The sequence below is a fragment of the Oxyura jamaicensis genome, chromosome 6 (genome assembly GCF_011077185.1).
Source record: "Oxyura jamaicensis isolate SHBP4307 breed ruddy duck chromosome 6, BPBGC_Ojam_1.0, whole genome shotgun sequence".
In the NCBI taxonomy this organism is placed as follows: domain Eukaryota; kingdom Metazoa; phylum Chordata; class Aves; order Anseriformes; family Anatidae; genus Oxyura; species Oxyura jamaicensis.
In genome coordinates, this window is record NC_048898.1 from 11,722,929 (window position 1) to 11,744,849 (window position 21,921).

Below are 21,921 nucleotides of genomic sequence, written 5' to 3' on the forward strand. Positions count from 1 at the left end.
TTTGCTACCATAAAGATTGAAATTTCAGGAAAACTGAGTGGTCAAGAACTCCAAATCGCAAATGCCTGTGCATTCATTTGGTACAGTCACAAGGCTGTGTAGGTGCTGTGTACCAAACACTGTTAGAATTATATGTCTTTCTTTTCACACTGGAGAAGTGTGGTACTATAAGAGTGAGACTAAGGTTAGTCGTTTACTGACTGGAGAAAAATCTGCCATGTTGCGGTCTATACAAGCTGTGTTGTGACTTGGCCGAAGGATGAATATATATGCCTTACTACTCTACCTCCTACATAACCTCCATTGATCTATACACTCAAGAAACTAACCTAAACTAACCCCCCTTCATCTCCATGTGCATGCAGTTTAGCAATGTTTGAAATCTGTAGCTAAAATTTCCGGCTTTTATAGCGCTGGAGGACATGTCTAAGGGGTTTTAGCCTGTGACTATCTTCAAAACTGTAGAGCAAAACATGCAAAAAGATAAAAATAAGTCAGGAACAGAGTCATATGAATAACAATTTCCTTTACATTTTCCTAGAGATCCTACAGATTAAGAGTAAATACAAGGGTACAAGGGGGGGGAGGGTAGTTTGAGCTAAATCTCAACATCCAATATGATATGTCAGACATTGGACAAGACAGTCAAATGAAAACAGTATGAAATAAATTTGTCTGTGGTAAAATCTTTTCCTGTCAAATTAGAAAACAAGTTTTCAGTCATATTTGTACATAATTTTTCACACAATCTGACCTAATCCTAAATTACTGAAAATAATAATAATAATAAAAACAACAACAAAACTCACCACAGCCCATTACACTTACAGCATATTTTATGTTGCGTGAAGACTGGGAAGGAATATCTGTAAGAACTGCTGACAGACCATCAAAAAACTTCCAGGATATTAACTCACTGCTCATGTTGAGCAAGCAACAGAATCACTGGGCCTTAAATAACCACTAGCCAAAGCAAACGACTGGGATGCACGGTTCCAATACTGTTTTCCTACTGGCAGTTAAAACACCTTTTTTTAAGCCCTGAGTCTATTTTCTAATGCTCTCTTGATTTGTGTTATAAAAAGGTCAGACAGATGCAGTACTATGTGTACTTGCAGCAAGTCTGTCGGAGCGTATACCCTCAGTCAATTCAAAGATGTAGAGCGTACTGTACTGACTGCAGTCTATAATAAATCATTCCTTTATAATAATCATGAACATCTAGTGGGAAACTAGCAAAAACTTATTAAGGTCAGCACAGTCCAACATTAATACAGCAAGTGCAAACTGCTGAAGGCAGCATGGTTTCTTTAAAGAAAACCTGCTCCCTCCTTCATCTATTTGAATATGTTGAGTTAACAGAACAGGCAACAATAGAGTTTGTGTGCTTTTCAAAGGCATTGTGAAGAGTTCTCATAAAAACATTAAGAAGGAAAATAACTAGCTGTGAGCACACACATGTAAACAGAGATATAAGCACATACTCCTTTTATGGGAGAAATATAAAAATGAGATCTACTCTTCCACAAGTATGAAAAATGAATACCAGAAAAAACAAATTTCTATTTAGGAATTATACTACTGATATGCTTATGAAAGATTGGAAAACAGCACAGTTGTGAAATGAAAGAATTCTGAAGCAAAGGATTTCTCAAGTAAAACATGGTAATTGATTCAAATGTTTTTTTGTTGTTAAATTTTGTCATAGCTTTTTTCACATGTATTAATTTCTCAAAATGATTTGCCAAGTCCCTTCTACAAATATTTTTTATGCTGTATATCATATGGGAGCAGCATATTGGAGTAGTATATAGCAAGGATTGGCTATTCATCATATACAGCTGTTTTTGTTGGCAGTATAAATCACTGGGTATTTTTCTGAGTACACAGATGTATATGAATATGCAGAGAGTTGACGAAAAGTGCATTTCAGTTCTGTTCTCTCCCAAGGCTTCTCAGCAGAGCCTACACAGAAACAATGACTTACATCCAGCTGACAGAAAAATACCATGCATCCTGCAAGGCCAGTCCAGGCACACAGCTTCACACCGCACAAATGTCTCATGTGTTCAAGTGTATGCCAGGCCCAGTAGGTGTGCTGAGCAGGCCAGGACTTTGCTATGCCAATGAAGATGCTGATGACAACATGGCAGGCAGCAACTAAATGGAAAAGAGAAAATATGAAAATTAAGCAAATTCAATGTTTTAGTGGCAGAGCATATAAGTAATAGCTTACTAAACTGCTTTTGGTCTGTGCCATTTAAAAAGAAAAAATACATTTGATAGGGCTAGCACCTCTGAGCTTAAGAGCCGGGTTGTCGGTTCACTTCCAGCCTGCAACTGGCAGAAACAGTATACTACGTTCTCAGTTACCCATTATCTTTTTGAGAAAGAAATCTGGAAACGGAGTGCCTCAAGCCATTTCCCATATGTGGAAGCCCAGTGCCAAGGACGAGCTGAGAGGAGGTGCAGCAGTGAGCAGCCTGCGCAGCACCGACCCCTCTGGGATGGCAGAGGGAGGCTGCAGCACCTGCCTCGTCGCGCTCACGTGTGCTGGTCGTGTGGGCAGCAGATCTAATTCCTGCTGTAACATACACGTTTGCATTTCTCAAACTCCTGCTTTTAGACAAAAGCTGGCAGTTTTGCTCTGCTATGAAGTTATAACAAGCTTTTCAGCTATATTTGCTTGGGATTTCAATGTTGCCATTGTTATATGCATGAAAAAATTACTTGCAAATACAAATCTGGAAATACTTATACCAAATCTGCCAGGGTAAACACAGACATAAAGCAACTCACACCTAAAGGGAAGCAGAGGAACAAGGGGAATCAAGAGGAAAAGTACGTGCTATGATGGCTTCTATTGAAATACATAGTAAATACTTAAAATGCTATTATGCAAAAAGATAAGGCTTTGGGTTATTAAAGAAAAGATTTATCAACCTCGTAAGATACATTTTTAAATTTAAGTGTTAATGGGCATCTAGTGTGAAGTCAAAAACAAATAAAACTGTGTCATATACTACTAAGAACTGTCAAGGCTTGAAGTCTTATACAGGTACATTTGAGAAAGCAAGTCTTTAGTATTTTTAACAACCAAAGCTCTGCACTCTGTGGTTTGCAGAGCAGACACTGGACTCATTCCAGGGGATGGAAGCACTCCAGGTAGAGTCAGGATGCTGGGAGCAATTATGGCAGACCCAGAGCCTTTCTCTTGTTGGAAGAAAGGGTGGCTTATTAGTTCTGGGAATGTGTCACAAGCAGCTGCTGCAAAAAAGGGAGCTGGAGATATTCCAGGTAAGATGTAGCAAAACGGTTTGCAAACAAAGCACTCATCACAAGCTAGGATGGTTTACTTTTATATTTAGATAGATAGATATAGATATATAGAGATAGAGTTTTAGTTTTAAATAATATCCCACAGAAATAGCAATACCCCTTTCTAACAAAGTCTGTACCTACATAGCTGCAAGAGAAGTTGGACAGTAACAGTAGAACTTTACATGAAAAACCGTTTAAAGTGCAAAGTTTGTAATAAATCACTGTCTTACCCTTGGAACGTCAGAGCCTCAGCAGATGCTTGAAAGCCACAAGCACACACGTGGCCAAGCAAACCCAAGTCACTGCCCAGAGCCCAAGCCATGGCTGAGTATTTTGGTTTTCCTTCCCTTGGTGATCAGCTTAGCTTGAAAGGTTATTAGTGCTAGATTACACCGTTTAGTTACTTGACTGTAACAGACAGAGTTGGCCCTAGGAAAAATAGGAAAAGCATTATTTTTGTTTTTCACAAGCTTTCCACAGACAGCTGGAGGGGGGGCTTAAGGTTTTAAATGCATCCTGTCCTGAAAGATCAGGTGCCAAAAGACAGCCAGGCTCTTTAAAGTTGTTTCTCACTCTTTACAGAGGTGCAACTTTACAGCACTGTCTGAACAGCGTGAAAAGAAAGGAAAAACTCAAAGGGAGACCTTTACAGGTCCCAAGTAGTGCCTGCCACTCAAAAGACAGCCATTCTTAATACCAGTCCCAATAAACAGTGAAAACCATTCCCCTAAATCTTGTGTTGCAAAGCAGGGTAAGGGACCAGTTCAGAAGACATTGTCCTCCCAGTCCTGGGGAGTGCCAGCGCTTTTAGCAGCCAAATCAGCTCATTAGAAAGAGGCAGAAGCTAGCTCAAAGGTAAACAGTTCAATGACCTGAAGGAGAAATATTCATCATGCGTCCAGATTTTAGTCAACCCTCTACAGAGCACAAAACAAAAATTCAGAAGCGGACAAGCTGTCTAGGATTTTATTTTATTTTTTTTACTTTTTACTGTATGTTGTTCTTGTTTCAGAGGAAGAGGCAGAGTAGAACTTTGCATCCCAAATGTAGAACATTTTTTCGAGAGAGCGAATGTATTTCCAGCATCCCCATTGTGAAAGAACACTCATCAAATTGTTGCTCTGTGGTTTAGTGGCCGGAGTACAAAATTCTAGGTCAGAGCTTTGGCTGGCTCTGCCTGCCGTGGTGCCACTGCTACCCACAGTCAAGTTGTTCAGTTGGTGCGAGTTTAAGTAACTGCAGAGCTGGTTTTACACACTTCGCTACTACACTCACCCTTATTTTATATTGATAAAATAGTGAGTAGTTCTGGAGTACCACTCAGCTGAGGATCATTAAATAACAACAGTACTTTTAGAACCTGAAGAGAAGAGAATGACATAGGGTCATTTTCTTTTACCCTTGCTAGTCGTAACTTGGCCCAACCCACCGACAAAATCTGACTTGATGGCTGTTCAGTGTTCTGTGTCACATAAAGCATGGTTCTGATTCCATTCCAGGAGAGTAAGCGGTAATCAGAACTAAGCTGGGTCACTGCTGGTAGCATGGATCCCTTCGGAAGCCTTGCAGAAGGGATAAATAAGCTATGTAATGGACGAAACATAGAAGTATGAGCGAAGACAAACTGTTCAGGGTACTACAGCGTGGAAACGTTCTGTGATTCCTGGAATGCCAATATGACAACCATTCATATTCTGAGCTCTGCAAAAACACTGGAGGGACATCTTAGCATTTTGAAATTTTGGTAGCAGTAATGCTCGGTTGAGAGCCTTTCAACCTCCATAGGGGAGAAAGCATTAAAACAACACCACCACCACCACCAACTAAACAAGGAGTCGTGTAACTGAAGAAACCCGTACTGTGTTTCTTCACGGGAAAAGTGCTGTAATCCATCCTGAATGGATGGGAGAGCGAAAGGCAGGAATTTGCCATTGGTCCCAAGACCATCACAGAAGAAATACAAGCATACTCTGTCTGCTCTCCAGACCAAGCCGCAGGAACAGTCTAGTTCATGCACTGCTCTCAGGTAGATGCACCTAGAGAGCAACTATATCAACATTCTAGCATTTTAACACTCCTGTCGTAAATCTTGTGACTGTTCTCCCTTGCCCTGTTTTTATTCACATGTCAAAGCACATACAATGGGCCCTAAATACAAGCCTGTGTTGAAACGTGCTCTGACTGCTAGAGGGCATATAGTCTAGATAGCAAAACTAGATCTTGTTCTGAGGAAAAAAAGCCTGAAATGAGCAGTGTGGATGCCAGGTCCATTGACCTTCCTTGAAAAATTGCCAGAGTGCTTGCTAGAGTAGATACAGCCTTACTTAGTATCCACCACTCGGGGTTACTTTCCCAAACAGATTTTCAAAACAACAAGCACCCAAATTGTTACCGGGCAAGAGAGGGAACAAAGAGTTCACTGATAGGGAAAAATTCAGTGAGGGAAAGCAAATAATTAAAGAAGCAGGTCGAAAAGAGTGAGGCCTTTTCCCTAGTTTCTGGGAGTTATGACAAGCCAAGAAAATAAGCTCAAGAAACCCAAGGAGGATATATGACTCTTTAGATTTCTATTGAATTATAACAGGATGGTTTTCAGGCTTTCAATGGAATATGCAGGTACCACGGAGCCATAACAGTCCGATTAAAAATGCATTATGGATTCCAAGGAGACTAAGCTATATCTCTGGTAACTCAATGGAATTTATTAGTCCTCCAGGCTGGCTGCTATTACGATAAAAAACAATTGTTCATTTTAAAAGTGTGACCGTCAGTTTAAAAATGTCCCAATGTAACCCAAGCCTCCTGCTAACATACAGCCTTCAGGCTATCCAGAAAGCAGATCTTCAGTGGGTACACCATGAATTATTTATTTATTGGCCTTCTAGAGCCATCCTTTCTGAAAGAATTACCATCACATAACTATGATGGTGGAGAGAACAAGAGAACCTTTGAAGTGCAAAAAAAGTACAAGATCCAGGTGTGTTCAAATAGAGAATCAAGCCAAGCCTGAACCCAGTTCAAACTGTCTGACTGCAACTGAAAATGAATGGCAATTCTGGAAGTACTTCTGCAAATTGCACCTCCAGCTGCCACTCCAGCCACAGTCAACCACAAATCAAAGCCAAACCACAACATTTTACTAGGGATATTAGTTGTCACTGTCAGTTCTTCTCAAAAGATTTTTAAGGGAATCATAATTTTGGCAACATTTGCAGCACAGTTATATTTTCAGATCACCAAGGGAAAAGGTTTAAAAAAAGTTAAACAAAGGATATTATTTCTAGTATATTGTTATATTCTTTACTAAATATAGGTAAGTTCAAGCCAAGTGAAACTTCTTCATAGCATGAAGTTTGCCGGGGAGGCCTGATACTTTTTTAGCGACACACAAAGAACACAATACAGATAAGTTTTTTTCTTAGCTGCATGAATCCTCTTATCTCACCTCAAGACATCTGGAAAGATACGAAAACAGATGTGGGATACTGACATCTTCATTCAAGTCACTGGTGACCTAGAAAGAATTTGGCTGAAAAGCATGACCCCTTCCTGTGCTGTGCCTCAGTGTGGATGTTTGTCATCTGCACTTTGCTATGTTTTGATATAAATATAGTCAAAATGCACATGTTCACACTGGAAGCAAAATGAATAGCATGGAGGACATTGCACCAGCAATTAACCAGAACACAAAGTTTTTCTGCAGACCTCTCTGACCCTCACTAGCAAGGGACAATACCCTGCACCCCTACTTTCCAACTAGGGAAAACACATGTGCATCTGTTTCATTGAAAGTAATCTGTGCTTGGCAATTTCCTAGTTCTCAAAACAGTAGATAACCACTCATTTCTAGCATTGTTTTCAAACATGATATTAACTTACTCTCCTTTTCTCTGAACCCAAGAAGGGAAAGATGAACACAGACCATTTAACAGATCAAAAACATTTAACTTTTACTCACTACCCTGTCCTTCATTCAAAACCCAGCGAGTACATAAAAGCAAACTATAAATACAAATAGAAGGCTCAGTAATTTCGTATTTGCTAGAAGTGGCATTAAACAAATTCTTTTTTTTTTTTTTTTTTTTTCCTCAGTGTTTCCTCAAACATTTTTCCCTGTCTAGAAAACCTAGATGGGTTTCCAGAACCCAGGGACTCAACAGGTTTGTTTTAGATTTTTCTGTACAGATTTTTTCAAGAAAGGTATTTTGTAAGAGAATTTTCATTAATTCAAAATGAATTTAACCAAAAAATTGACTCATTTGAGTACTGTTTTTCTTTCTCTGTACCTGAATAAATCTGTTAAATACCATTTCTCTGTAACATTGTTTTACTGAAATCATTGCAGAGGGATGGGAAAAATGTTTTTGGTGTTATGGCAATACATAACTGTGCCATTATCAAAGCTGGAATTTGGCAATGGCAGGAACACGCACCACCTGCAACAATCATCACCATGTCATTTGTGCTGCAGAGCTAAAGCCACCTACCTGAAAGGTGTTCCCTCAGAGGCAGTGTTGAGTGAAGCCATCACAAAACAACAACAAAGACTTCTAATGGGATTTTCTATCTATCCTTTATATTTCTCCAACATAAGAACAGGCAAGACCTTTTTCTGTGGTCTATAAAGTGAGTATTAGGATTATACCAGATATCCCCTGGTTTTTCAACGTCCTTATTAACCCAAGCAGTTCATTATTTTTTTACATGCTTTTAAGAAGCATCTCTGAAGGCAAAAATGAGAATGAGTGTTTTTTCCTCAGAGGCTTACAGTGACAGGGATTCTGTGGCAGAAGCAGTGAGGTGGACACATCAGCTGCAGAAGGTGCTTCGGCTGCTGTGCAGCCGGCCCTGGCCTATGGGCTGGTCTGAGACAAGGGGCAGAAAACAAGGTGCAATCAATATTAAAAGCAGAAAAATGAACTTCACACTTGTTTCATTAGTCTGACAAGAAATACATCATCTGTTCATTCACTCTTCATATTTCCTGGCAAATTGGACATTCCATAAGGCAGAAACAGTGGAAAGTTAATTTTGGAGCAATTACGCCCTAGCAGATTTCCTCAGCTTTCATTTTTGCTTTTCATTCAACAAGTTATTAGTGTTAATGATATGCTTGACTAATCCCAGCCTCACAGGACCAGGTGGTGCATGTTAGCACCTTTAAATTAACAGCTACGTTTAAGATAGAGACACTAGCAGGCTTGTTCAGCCTTCTATAAGAGGAGAAGGTGGTATGCTAACTGCACAGGAGAGCGCTGGGTCAGTGCATGTGGCCCAACACCAGTCTCATCTTTGCAAAGCCTTACATTGCACCTGCTGAGGTGTCTAGATCCACGCAGAGCATAAAATGTTTCACCTTACTAGGCAAAACAAACACAACCAACAACAAAACTTGATCTTCCCTACCCATGATAGTAAGAAAGAAAACAGGAAAGCAATTATTCTCATCTCTAATTAACAAGAGTACATAGAAGTTTTTTGTTTGTTTGCTTTTACATTAGAGCAGCTTAGTCCATATTTATGCCTGCAGTAACATAACTGTCCTCACAAAATCATACACCAGAGCTGATGTACTAAGTCTATCCAAAACCTGCATGCCACTTATCTGTTTTAGAAGCTGATGACTTTTTGGCCCTTGACGGGACAATGCTAGGTAGCAGCTTCTGCCTGTCCAGAGCTGTAAGCAGACCCTGCTGGTGTCAGACACCTCAAAGCCAGGGGATATGGGTAAGACAAGTCCTAGACAATCACAGAGAATTTCACAAACACGTGAGGTGTGCTGACTGAGGCAAAAATTGAGACCTTGCATGAGACAAAGGACCAAATATTGGGACATGAAAAGAAATCTCTTGTCTTCAGGCATCTGCAATTCATTTATTTTACGTACGGAACTGCCTGAAACCTCCTTGGAGAGTTTCCGATTCTGATATAAATACTGTGTCAACTGGAAGTAACCAGGAAACAAACTTTCCTGGAACAGGGTTAGGTGCTAAACAAAGCAATGCCCGCTCTAGACTGGACACAGCCCCAGAAGTCACAGCGAGTAAGCAGCATGTACTCCAGTGAACAAATTAAATCCTCGTTCTGTTATCCAAATGGAAACCTGGAATAACAGAAAAAGCAATCATAGATAATCCTAGGTACATAAAGAAGGCATTCAAAAGAAACCGGTGACAGCACAATGCTGAAGCAGGAGGCAACGATAGCTTGTGACAAGTGCAGTATTACATGATGCCAGAGCCAGCAGTGGCTCCTTCAGGTAGGGCAGAGGGGCTGCTTCTGCGCTCAGGTCTCTCTCCCTAACCTCCGCTGCCCTTCTCTGCTCTGCTCCCTTCATTGGGCTCCTCACACTCTGGGACTCCTGGGTCAAGCAAGAGCAAGGGGCTGGGATGGGCTAAGGAAAAGGGATAAGATGCCTCAACCACAGTTCTGGCCAGGGATGCTGAACTTCTAGGTCAGCACTAGAGGTGAGAACCTCCTGCCTTTTAAAGTGAAATAGAGCACTTCAGAAGCCCATGCTTGGCAAAATAACACACACACACACAAAAATAAAAATCCAAACCCAATATTTCTCATACAGCTGCTTATATCTGCTACAGTTTTTTCATGCAATTATTCAGCAATGCACTGACATCGTAACACAGAGCAAGCGGGGAGGCCCTGAGACTTGAAACCATGAACTGGCCAGGTGCAAAACCCAGGCGCTCCAAGATCTGTTACACCAATTACCCACTTTGTGGTTTGAGACAGTCTTATAGGAACTGTGCTTGGCACGCTACCCACAACAAATCATTATTGCATGTGGTATGTATTTACTAAAAGTCTGCATGTGAATAAGCTATAAGTTCATATTCATTCATTTCCAGAACCTTCTATGCCAAAGCAAGTACCCTAGGAGGAAGAGTACTTAGAAGCTGCCCAGCAGAAGAAAACGGGAATTTTGACTTTTGTACCTGAACACCAGGCTGCAGCTGGGCCTTGGGATAGCTGCAAAATTACGTGGTGCAACGTACACAAGTGCATGCATTTCCTAGACTCATTTTCACAAATTTTGATTTACACTCATCTGTTTCTGGCAGCAGAACTGTCGTACCTATGTGGCAAGCACAAGCGTCTGTAACTTCCATAGCTCATCACACCACATGCGGATGCATTTACACAGTTCTACAGCTGTAAAACTGAAATGCCTTCCCGTAACCTGAAGAGCGTATATGTGCTATTTGCATAGCATAGCTGAATTATTTCATAATAAGATTAGAATCTCTGCTGTAGAATATGAAAAACATTCAATTGGAATATTCCTTCCATGCCAGAGCTGAAAGGCCCCTTGCACTACACGTATCCAGCTTACACAAAACAGAGAATCCAGCTATGGATTCAAGCTCTCTAGTCTTATTGCCAGTTTTAGGTATTCCTTCCATTTCCCTTTTGGAGCCCCATCTAATCCAGAGATAAACTAAGATGACAGCAATTCCGACCAGGAACTCTTTAAAAACAATGAGAATCCAGAACATCTTCTATTAGAGTACATTTATTTTTAAAATATGGAATACCATTTGGAAAAAAACAAACAGACAAACAAAAAACAATTAACATTAACACACTTCTGAAGGACAGTTTAAAGGCTGACATCATCTAAAGGTACGAGCACCGAAAGAAGGAACTTGACTACTTTAGATTAATGAAAAGAGTCCTGGCCAGAAATTATGTTCCTTGCTCTCGCGAAGATTCCTTGGGAAGAGAGCAGCTGCAAGAGGTCCAGCTCGCTAAGGTGAGTGGTTACAAGGTCATTAATAAATTACATGGTCACCTGCTGCTTAGGGAATAGGACGGAGGTGAAAATGATGGATCCTCTCTGTGTGTTTGACTTTGACCTCTTTCAGGACTATTATCCAGCCATGTAAGCCATGCAGCCATTTAAAGCTTCATGTTACAGTTCCAGTTGTTTTCTGGCTTCATTAGGGATACTCATGAGTAAGACCAGGAGGATAAATAAGTAACTGTTTCAGCACTGTACAGCTGATGCATAATCTATACAGTTGATGTTGTTTATACTCCAGCCCTATGTGATCAATAGGAGCTGTGCACACGTGCTGAAGATACCTTGTAGACACTGGATAGTTTTTCCACAACACACCTTTCAGAAAACAACTGACAACATTGATCTTGACAACTTTTGCTTCTCCCAACTGTGACACATCTGCTACACTGACCATTTGCACCCATCCCCTCCTCACTAACCTATGACTTCTAGAGGTGAAGAAAGAGTGGACTTGGAAGGAAAAAAAAGTTACCATCCCAAGGAGAACAAGACATCTGCAACTGTGGTAGCAGCATTTTGCTAAGCTAAAAGTGATAGTAAATTCAGAAGAAGAGGGAGACTGCCTAGAAACTATTTTCCAGAAGAAACTGGAGCAGCAGACCAGGATGACAACCAAACCCCTCAGTGCAAGTGCTCTTTGGTTGAGCTATTCAGAGTGGAGGCATTTGCAGTCGTTCTTGACACGCTGAATAAAGAAACCATTCAATTCACTCATTCCTCTGCATGGGTACTAGAAGCCACCAGGACTACCACAGAGAGGAAATTAAAAAAACTTGAGACGTCCAAATGCATCTGGCGGAATGCACAATATCCTAAATGCCAACAGAGGCTGGTGCACCTCTGAATGCAGCAGCTATAGCACACGTACTCCAGCTCTGCCTTCCCTCACCCCATTGCAGTCTTTTCTCTTTTGTGTGTCAGAAGCGATCCAACCAACCAGCTCCAAGGAGGACTACATTGAGTTTGCAGGGGAGTATCTAGACATACCAAAACCACTTCTTCCCAAACACTGTATCACTTCAGCCACTTTATATTTTCACATATACTACCTATAAACCCTGTTACATTGCCTCTCCTCCTTGTTCAGAACTCCTGTGAGCTTCACAGCATCCTTCTGAAAAGGACGAACAGTGGAGCCATCAAATGAAAAAAATATACTTTAATTTGTCAAGTAAAAGAAGGAAGCCATAAAAATTGAAATTGTCTTTAAGGAAGGAATTAGCATGCTCACAGAAACAAAGTCCACAACTGCAAACCAAGCAGCTTCAGCTGAGTTCCCCCTCCTAAATTTTCTACCATATCCTGACTCCACTGTTACCATCTGCCAGAAAGGCAAGTTCCTCAAATGTGATCTGTATTTCTTCTTTTACCATTTACCAGCAAATCCTGAAAAATCCTCATCCATAATTTATTAAGTGATTAAACCTCATTCAAACCTTTTGTTTGAATAATACATTATGCAACTGTTTGAGCTGGGGGTGCGGTGTGATTTAGTTCTTCTGTTGTTACGATCTGTGCTGTGGACAGTTGAAGAGGCCCTTTGCACCGGCATAGTGTGCTCCTTCTCATGCTGATATGCACATATTTGGACGTGCTCCGAAGTGCTTGTAAAACACGAGAGCTTATAAATGAGCAAATTGCATCCACACTGCAAGAACTTTCCCAGTAAATATCCATCTATCTCTGTATAAGCACCATTAAAGGAGTTCAACTTGCTGTCAGATTTCCAATCTCGACCTCGCTTTGCAGTTGTGGAAAGTTACAGTCCTCACACCTTCACTTAGTTCTTACAAGCAGATAGCCGTGCAGTTAACTACCCGCTTTCACAAGTAAAATGCATCCATCTTTCAGGTTTGCTGCTGACAACTAAAAAGCGCTGTCTGCTGTGCGTATGCTGACCTGCATTTTCTATGGCTTACAACCCTGCCTTTCGAGAACAGCCATTTTTCTTCTCTCTGAACAGAGACATATGGCTCATTATGGCAACCTGGATGCCAACTTTGATGTTTGAAAGGTCAGTTTTTTTTTTTCCTTTTCTTTTTCTTTTTTTTTGAGATTGTGCTTGTCTCCTGCAACTCAGGAAACAGCACAAGGAGCCTTGCTCAAGTCTTCCAGTCACCTCCTTTTGTTTTAAAACCTCCCGGTGTGGTGCTCGCACCACACAGCTGCCCTGCGACACTCCAGTCATCGCAGGCAAGGCGGCGGGGAAGAGTTTACGGACTGTAATTACCAGCTTACCCACTCGGGCTCCTTCCTAAGAGCAGGACCATCCATCATCCCCTTTTGTGCTACCAGGCTCCTTAAAAGGCCTACTCGCTTTAACTCCCGCGCGTCCCGGGGCTACCTCGACGGCTTTCCGAGGGAGCAGGGCACGGCTCGCCGGCCTTTTTTGGGAAACCCTGCCTCCGCCGGGCCGCTGTAACGCTGCCCCTGACAGAGGTGCTGCGGGGAGGGCGCTCCCCCACGGACCGGGGGAGGGAAGGGGAGAGGCAGGGCGGCGGGGGAGCCCCGCACGGAGCCCAGGGCGAGGGCAGCCCTCACCGGGAAGGGGAAAGGGAAGAGGAAGCCCCGGAGGCAAGGAGAGGTCCGGCCGGCGCCCCCCCCGTCCCCGCACCCCCGCGGCGGGCGGGAGGCCTGTGGGGGCGCGGCGCCGCCGCCGGAGCGCCGGCAGCTCCTCCCCGGCGGTGCCCCGGGAGTGGGAATAAAGACAGATAGCGGGGCGGGCGGGGAGGGCCGGCAGGGAGGGAAGGGAAGGAGGCAGGCGGAGCGCGGAAAGTTCGCTGCGCGGCCCGCAGCGATGCCGGTGGGGCGCCGAGCGCTGGGGCTGGGCGGGCTCGGCGGGCCATAGGGCGGCGCGGGGCGCAGCGAGCCCCCGGCCCGTCCTCTCGGCGGGCGGGCGGGAGGAGGCAGCCCGGGCGGGGACGGCGACGGCGGCGGGGCCGGAGCGCCCGGAGGGGGAGCGGCACCTCGGAGCCGGCCGCCGCCGGGCGCGCTCGGGGGAAAGATGAGCTTGTTGTCAGCCATCGACACCAGCGCCGCGTCCGTCTACCAGCCCGCCCAGCTCCTCAACTGGGTCTATCTCTCGCTGCAAGACACGCACCAGGCCAGCGCCTTCGATGCCTTCCGCCCCGAGCCCTCCTCCTCGCAGCACCCCGACCTCGGCTACACCAAGAGCCCCCCGGAGCTGGGCTCCTCGCTCAGCTCCAGCTATCTCAACAGCTTCTTCCAGCTCCAGCGCAGCGAGGTGAGTGCGCGGCCCCCGCCGAGCCCCAACCGCCATGATGCCGCCGCCCGCCCCCGGGGCTGCCCCTCGCAGCTAACGGAGCGCGGCCCGGCCGTGTTGACACTGTGGTAAATGGTTACACGCCGGCCCCCCCCGCCGCCGGGGGGGGGGGGGGGGGGGGGGGGGACAAAAAGCGCTACAGGCATCCTGACTGCTCAAAACCTCTCCCCTTCGCCTAAAATCAATATTTAAATCACTTCTGTAAATGTAGCTGTAGGCACTGGGGGTGAGGCTGGGAGGAGGGGGTAGTAAGTTGTGTGAAAAGTTTTGCGCGCATTTTGTCAGGCACGAAGGAGACCGTAGGAAACCAAAGGGAAGGAAACTAAAAAAACTATAGGGTACACAAAGACAATTCACTGCCGAGCTCCCTGTCGCAGGAAGTTGTTGAGGTCAAGCACTTCTGCATCGGAGGGACCTCGCTGCTGCACGGTGGCACCTCTCTCTCTCACTTGGCCAGGGCGAGTGCCCCAGAAGAGGTCCCCCAGGAGAGGAGCAGCAGTGCTCCTCCCGGCCAAGGGGCTCCTGCCTCGGGCCTCCAGTGGCGAGGGGCTGGGTGGGCTGTGCGCCCGACCTGCTGCGGCACTTCCACAGTGACATTTCTGAGTCCTCCCCGCACTGTTTCAGTTACGGCATGGGTTTAAAAAGCGTTCCCGGCCAAAATACTTACTTCTTTTCTGTCAGAAAAAGGGTTGTTAATTGAAAACAAATCAAATTCCCCAGCAGTCATGGTGTTATAGCTGTTATTGGAGAGCCAGAGCTGTGTACACACATACTTTTTTCCTTAATTAGAAATCATTTCTTCCTTCAGAATTTTGCAAAGCACATCCAGTCTCAACACAGACACTATTTTTGAGAGTATATAAATCAAAACCCAGTCAGTCCGATGCACCCAACCTCAGTAAGCGTAACATACCCAGCTTAAATATACGCAGACTTCACAATGCACCGATTTTACTAAAAGGCCAAGAGGGAGCGTAACATAAGCCTCCAGCTCCCTACCCACCGGTTACCAGTTGGGGGTTTTGACGAGCTCTGTGCTCTCCAGGTAGCGATAAGAGTCGGGGGCTGGCCTACATGGCCCCTTTGCAGAGCGGGACGCCACTCAGCTCCCGGTTTCCAAATGTCAGGATGCACCCGCTCACAGCGGGTCCTCATTCTCCTCCCTTTTTAACAAGAAAAAACAAACACAGAAACCCACCCACACGAAGTACATGAAGGATGCATGCAGGAGGCCTCTGAAACAGTCTCTGAGAAAGTTCTCCTTAAGTTTCTCCAAGTTCTTTTTCAGTTTCTACTACACCCTTTGCGAGTAGGAGCTTATCCTTTCGTCATACTCTCCCCCTTTTCCTTCGGTTCACATTTTTCCATTTTTCCCCAAAAAATGTTCCTTTGGAACACCATTTCCCGGCAGGCCAGGCCTTCCCCCAGCTGTGACCACCTCCCAGGGCACTGGCCAGCCCCCTGGGCCTGGAGCAGCACCAAGCTGCCCGCCACCCTCTGAGGCATACGGGTGCCACCCTACACGACTCCTTTTCAACTTTTCCTGTTTTCCTGAGGTGTACTAGTGACAGCTACCAAGAGCCAGGAGAGCTCACAGTTCAGGAAATAGGGAGTTATTTGATTCTATGCAGATATTAGTATTCTTTAAAGACTGGGCACGTTAGTTTCTTCCCGTTCCTTTTCCAGCCTGTGGCAACAATAGCACTGACTACCCTGCTGGTAGAGACACTTTTCTCTATTTCCAGTCTTCACCTGAACTACACATTAATGTGGCCTCGCACTTAGGGAGGGGTTCTGGGCAGAGGGAAGGGGATGCTGCCACCTCTCCGGGCACAGCAGCGTGCTCGCCCACTGGGTGCTCTCTGAAGAAGCGAGGAAATGCTGTAGTTCCCAGGCTAATGCTGTCTGCTTGTTCTGCAGCTTTCACTGTGGGCTTAGAAGGCGTTAGAGATACTGTTGCTCAAAACAACAACAAGAAAAAAAAAAAAGTTCTGTCAATATGCTGAATGTTCTGTTCTTTCCAGAAATTAAGCTAGACTGCTTTTTGGCAGGAGCCACCCAAGAGTTCCCTACGATGTCATGCTCTTAATTCTTGAAATTCTAACATCTGTTTATTGGCGGATGCCATTCAGCGTACACTAAGTATTTTGACTGTGTAAAATTGTTTTGGGGAGCAATAGTGCTGTATGCTACTTTTGCATCAAGTGGACTTATGCTATCTTTGGAAGACATAGCTTTCCACAGTTAAACCGTGGACTGTTTTCTGCACAGTGCTTGCTTTGGTTGGCATTTTTTCCTCCCAGTTTTGTCCTGGGTTGGCTTATCCTGGAGCTGGGCTGTGACAATGATTGACAAGTAGCTGTATACAATATTTGGAAAGTGACCTAATGAGAGGCCAAAATAGCACCAGATTGAGAAATGGTAGGATCACAGGGTGTAAAATAGTTATGCGCTCTGTAGGTTGCTTTGCAATTGAAAAATTTCTGGAGGAGATTGCTTGGAATACGAGACAGCACTTGTGAGAAGTTGCTATTATACTGGGTTTGCAAGTCTGCATGGCAGTGCCTGTGTATGTGACTTGCATGCTGACCAAAGAACTGGACAGGGAAAAAAAAAAAAAAAAAGAGCCAGCACCCACAGAGTAGTCTTGCACTTCACCAAGATTTTTGTCCTCCAGACTTTTTCCACTACAATGGACGCCTTCTAAATAAACATGATGAACACAGCTGTTTGGTGCATAAAAGCCCATTGTACCCAGAAAAAGAAGCAATAATAAAGGTTTAAACAGTAAAGCGACAATGAATGTTTTGTTCCATATGAAAGACTCATTTTGCAAAACAGACCTGCTTTAAATAAAACTTTACTGCAGCATTTATTGTCCTAGATATGAAACGAAAGCATGTTAGAACATTAAGATGTATTAAATTGGCTATTGAACTGAACTCCACCCTCATTATAACACCATCCGCCAGAGCCAAGTATTTGAGGTTTTGTTGTGAGGCTGGTTACATGGGATTTAAGGCATTTGAGACACAGCCAGGTAACTGTGGCTTTGTGTCATTGCGTGGTATAATTGAGAAACCTTGAATAATGGGGCAATAGTCATATGGCATTTCTCTACTCTCACAGTAGGCTTCCTACTAAATCAGTGCTGACTTTGGTCAAGAACAGACAGCTACAAGTAACTCAAAGTTACCATATTATAATCAAACTTGTTTCTTTGAACACAAAGTGCTAATTCCAGTACAGGCCAATATTTACACGAGAAGGAGCCCATGTCCTAGCGAATTCTTTACCCATGTACAATGCTTTGCATGTCTTTCCAAGAGGGGAATTCCTTCCAGAAACCTCTACAGCAGCCACTTTCCAGATCCAAAGCAGGTCTTATTTAAGCACAAATAGCTGCATGCATAGGATTAGAAAACAATCAATGTTTTTGAGAAGTACTTCATGTTTTTGACTCAGGGACTTGCAGATAGATTCTTTACAGGCAAGAGAGGAACTAATTGAGAATGAGAGAGCATGAGCTAGCTCAGTTGGCTGCATTAAAATGCAGATCGCTTACTCAGGAAGGAAAATTTGGGGAATTAAAGAAAAAGAAGTTAGAGCCTATACTACGGCAAATGCTGCTGAAACCCCAGTGGAACAGAAGCAGGTCTGCAGCACTGGGATCAGTACAGCTTGCATAGATTTCTAAAGATGAAAGGTTAATAAGACAATGACATTCATGTATATTATTGTTAAAAAATAAATAAATGATGAAACACTTGCAAGAACAGGAAGACGTGTGGTAGGAATATAGCATTTCTACAGAAAATACATTTTCTATCAAACCTTGTTTCCCGTCTGTTCTTCATAGAATTTTTGGCAAACAAAGTAGCTCAATACATCACAAAGGAAGACCTGTTCTTTAGCCTAGGTGAACTAATTTGAAGGGTAATGATAAGGAATAACAAACAAAGTTCTCCCATCCTCTTAGTATCAGAGTAATACAGGGATTGCCATACAAGATCAGGCCATTGGCCCACTGAATGAACTGCCATCTCAACAGCCACAAACAGAAGGCTTCAGAGACAAAACACTTTGTAAGAGACAAAACACCTTGTGTGAAGCTGCTCGCAGCCAGCGCGGTCCTGGGGCAAACTGAGCAGAAATGAGGATCAGCAGAACCAGCCATATTCTCTGGGACACTTGTGACTACCCTCGTTCTCTGGCCAGTCGTTAGGTACCCTAGCACAGAGCGTATCTGTGGTCCATGCAGTGTATGGAAATGCAGTCCATGCCTGCTCGGACAGGACTCCTTGCTTCTCCATTGCAGACTCAACAACCACAGTTATCTCCTCTTAATTAAGTGTCCTTAAATGTAGCGCAGTGTATAGGTTGCCTTCAGTACATGAAGTCACATTGAAAATAATTCTTAAAAAGTTTTGGTTCCTGTATTTACGTATTCTCCCAGTAAGTGTAAGATTTGCTTTTAGCACAGCCAAACAGTGCGTAGGACCACAAAGCATCAAACACACTGCACAGGGCTGTTCCTGCAGTAAGGTTTTCTTACCTGGACAAAGACAACAGCAAGGGAGTCTGGCTGCTGGCCTCAGTTGGCCTTTACATTTTCAGTATTAGATGTTGCTATTTCTCAAGCTGAAACATTTAGGTTTTTCTTAAGAAAAGGAGAAAGTTCAAGTATTACTTCAAAAACACATACACACAAAAAATCTGTCTGCAAATAAGATCTAGCAACTATGTCTGCACCCTAAAAATGTGAGCAGCCTGACCAAAGTCATTTAGATAAAGTCGGAGTACTAGGAATTTCACATATTTGAGAAAAAATCTACTATATTATGGAATAATTAAACATTCCACTAAGACTGCCAGCTGTAAATTACTCTTAAAACATCCATTAATAACAGTGATTATTATTTGATTGATCTCCTTGCCTTGATTTTTCTCATTATTGTTTATTTAAGTGCTAAAACTTAAACTTAACTTGAAAAGGCAATAGCTCAGCAGTTCTTGTGTTGGAGGCCCGTCTGCTCTCTGACTCAGGATGATGATATATTACAGATATCTTGTGGCTATGTAAAGTAACAGTCAACTCCTTTGAGACTGCTTTTCAAGAACTTGCATGGCAGTTCAGGTGCAATCTCCCTTCTGCCTCCTCCCCGGGTGCAAAGGCTTTTCTGTGGTTTTACAAATGGTATTTAAAAGGGGAGGAAAAAAAAAAAAAAAAAAAAAGAAAACCAAGAACAACATGTACTTCCTTCTCTTTTCTTGTCACAAAACTGCCTACAAAGGTAAAAAATATTAGAACAATGCTGTCAGATAACTGAAGTAATCAATCCAAAACAATCATTGTTTTTTAATCCCTGTCATTTCTAAGACACCTGACCACTACTGCTAACAATAATGGGTTTAAGGTTATTAAAAAATAAATCAATCATTTTTAAAGATGAGGGACTCTTTGCAAGTCTACGCTGTCAGCATGCAAAGCATATGTTTCAAACTTTAAAAAACGTAATTGCTTCTGTATACATGCACCACAACATACATTGGTACTCGCACTGTCTCATGCATTTCTTTTTTGCACTGGTCCTTGCAAGGGATTTGAGAGAGCTGAACCTCTGTGAGTCAGCAGACTTCTGGGGTATCAGCCTGTCAGCCTCTGTCCTCCCGTGCAGCCATCTTTAAAGATCTTTTGAAAGCGCTGCTTCAGCACAGAAAGTACAGATTTCACACCCCCAGCTGCGTTCTGGTCTCAGAGTCTCAGATCTAGCAACTACTGCATTTTCAATTCGAGTTTGATGTGTGCTGTAAAATGCAAAATTCAGGTGAGTGCTAAGACGAATTTAAAGCCCAGAAGCATTTTTTTTTTTTTTTCCTCCCTCCCCTCTGTCACTGCTTCTGCAGCCATGGCCTCCTGCTTTGCTACTTTTGTCTTTGGGAAACACTTTTTGCTTGGGACAGGGAGCGGAACCAAAACCAGAACAAAATAAATTAACTACATCCATGAAGGCGTTATATGAAATGGAATCTTATACAAAATGTATTTCTTATTTTCCAAAGTGGGAAGTCAAATCATCATACAGTCTTCCATTTGTATCCCTTAGGCATGGCTTTTGACTTCTCTGCTCACCAGGATATATATTAATATTTCAAACTTTTAAGTATTCTAAGTACAGTTGCATTGCTTTTCCTTGGGATTCTTTATCTGAGTAAGGATGAGCAGAAACCTCATGGAAGCAAGCTGCTGGTGAAGATATGCTGTTGTTAGCCCAGTAGCCAGAGCCTCTTTACCTCGTTACCCTCCCCACACCTGCAACCAACATTACTGCAGCTCTGCAGTGCATCTGCTCTGCCTCTAGTGTTACCTTGTTGAAATGTTACTTAGAGTTGTCTTCTGCTTCATGGCAACACAAGTATTTAGCCACACAACATTACATCAAAGGTTGTGTTTGAAAAACTGGCAAGAGCTAAAATACTAATTGCTAAACTTACATTATGTCATGCAGAAGAGGGATATGGGCCTTTTTTTTTTTTTAACCACTGATCTCTTTTTAATCTAATCATTAAAAAAATAACAGCAATGGAAAATAGAGCAATTATATGTATTCTTCCCAATTAGTTGAAAAATTATTGCCAACTCTTACAGATCACTTGGGACACGCAAACTAAGAAGAGCATAGGCATTCACTTTTAGTCTCAGAAATACATCCATGTCTTGAAATGTTTGCCAGGTGGTACACACAGGGAAAGAAACAAACAAAAAACCCCACCCAGACAGTCAGAGGCAAAAGCATGCAAGATTCCTATTACAATTCTATTTTATACATGCAGTTCTCAGTTACAGTTATTTCACAGTGTCTTTCATGCCAAGGCACCCAAACAAAGGGGTGATGTAACTGTGATACAACTGTTGGGTAAAGATTTTTCATCCCTTCCTCTTTTGCTCCTTCGACATCAACTCAATTACTCAGAAAAGGAAGACGCTTCTCCATTTAACTGCACAGACAATCAGTTAAATCTGACATGAACCACTACATTTATGAAAAGCATGGAATGAATAGAAAATCCAAATGCGTACAAAACAATGACTTTATCCACAAGCCAAAGTCACTCCCCTTTCCCTCCTATTTATTTAAAACTTGGTTGTGGGGATTTTGTGGATTTGTACAAGACAGCAAGAAACAGCACCACTGCAAGAAGTTATAAAAGTTCAGAAGAGATCACATTATTGACAGTCACTAGGTGAGGATTAATGCAAGGCAATTTTCTAGTTCTGAATTTAAGTGGCCCATATAAATTCTGACTCTGTGCATTTGCATGAAGACCCAGGCACAGATATTACAAAGCTAATCATACGACATTGATAAGGAATTGCATAGAGGCAGAAACAATTTTTTTGTTATCAAAACTACATGTATGGATATAAATGATGCCTAAGAAGTGATAGTGGATATCACCTTAAAGCTTCTGGGCTGCTTTCTGAAACGTAATA

The 21,921-nt window shown here is 43.1% G+C and overlaps 1 protein-coding gene and 1 long non-coding RNA gene across 2 annotated transcripts in view; one reads left to right on the forward strand and one right to left on the reverse strand.

Annotated features, from left to right (window-relative positions):
* LOC118169393 overlaps positions 1-21,921 on the reverse strand; it is a 52,196-nt gene that overhangs the window by 24,045 nt on the left and 6,230 nt on the right. Inside the window, exon 2 of the long non-coding RNA XR_004752062.1 lies at positions 15,316-15,320. This is a non-coding gene — a long non-coding RNA (uncharacterized LOC118169393). The remainder of the gene's footprint in view (positions 1-15,315; positions 15,321-21,921) is intronic.
* ZCCHC24 (zinc finger CCHC-type containing 24) overlaps positions 13,886-21,921 on the forward strand; it is a 107,019-nt gene continuing 98,983 nt past the window's right edge. Inside the window, exon 1 of the mRNA XM_035330690.1 lies at positions 13,886-14,387. Coding sequence (XP_035186581.1) covers positions 14,148-14,387 — 240 coding nt within the window. The 5' untranslated portion in view covers positions 13,886-14,147. The remainder of the gene's footprint in view (positions 14,388-21,921) is intronic.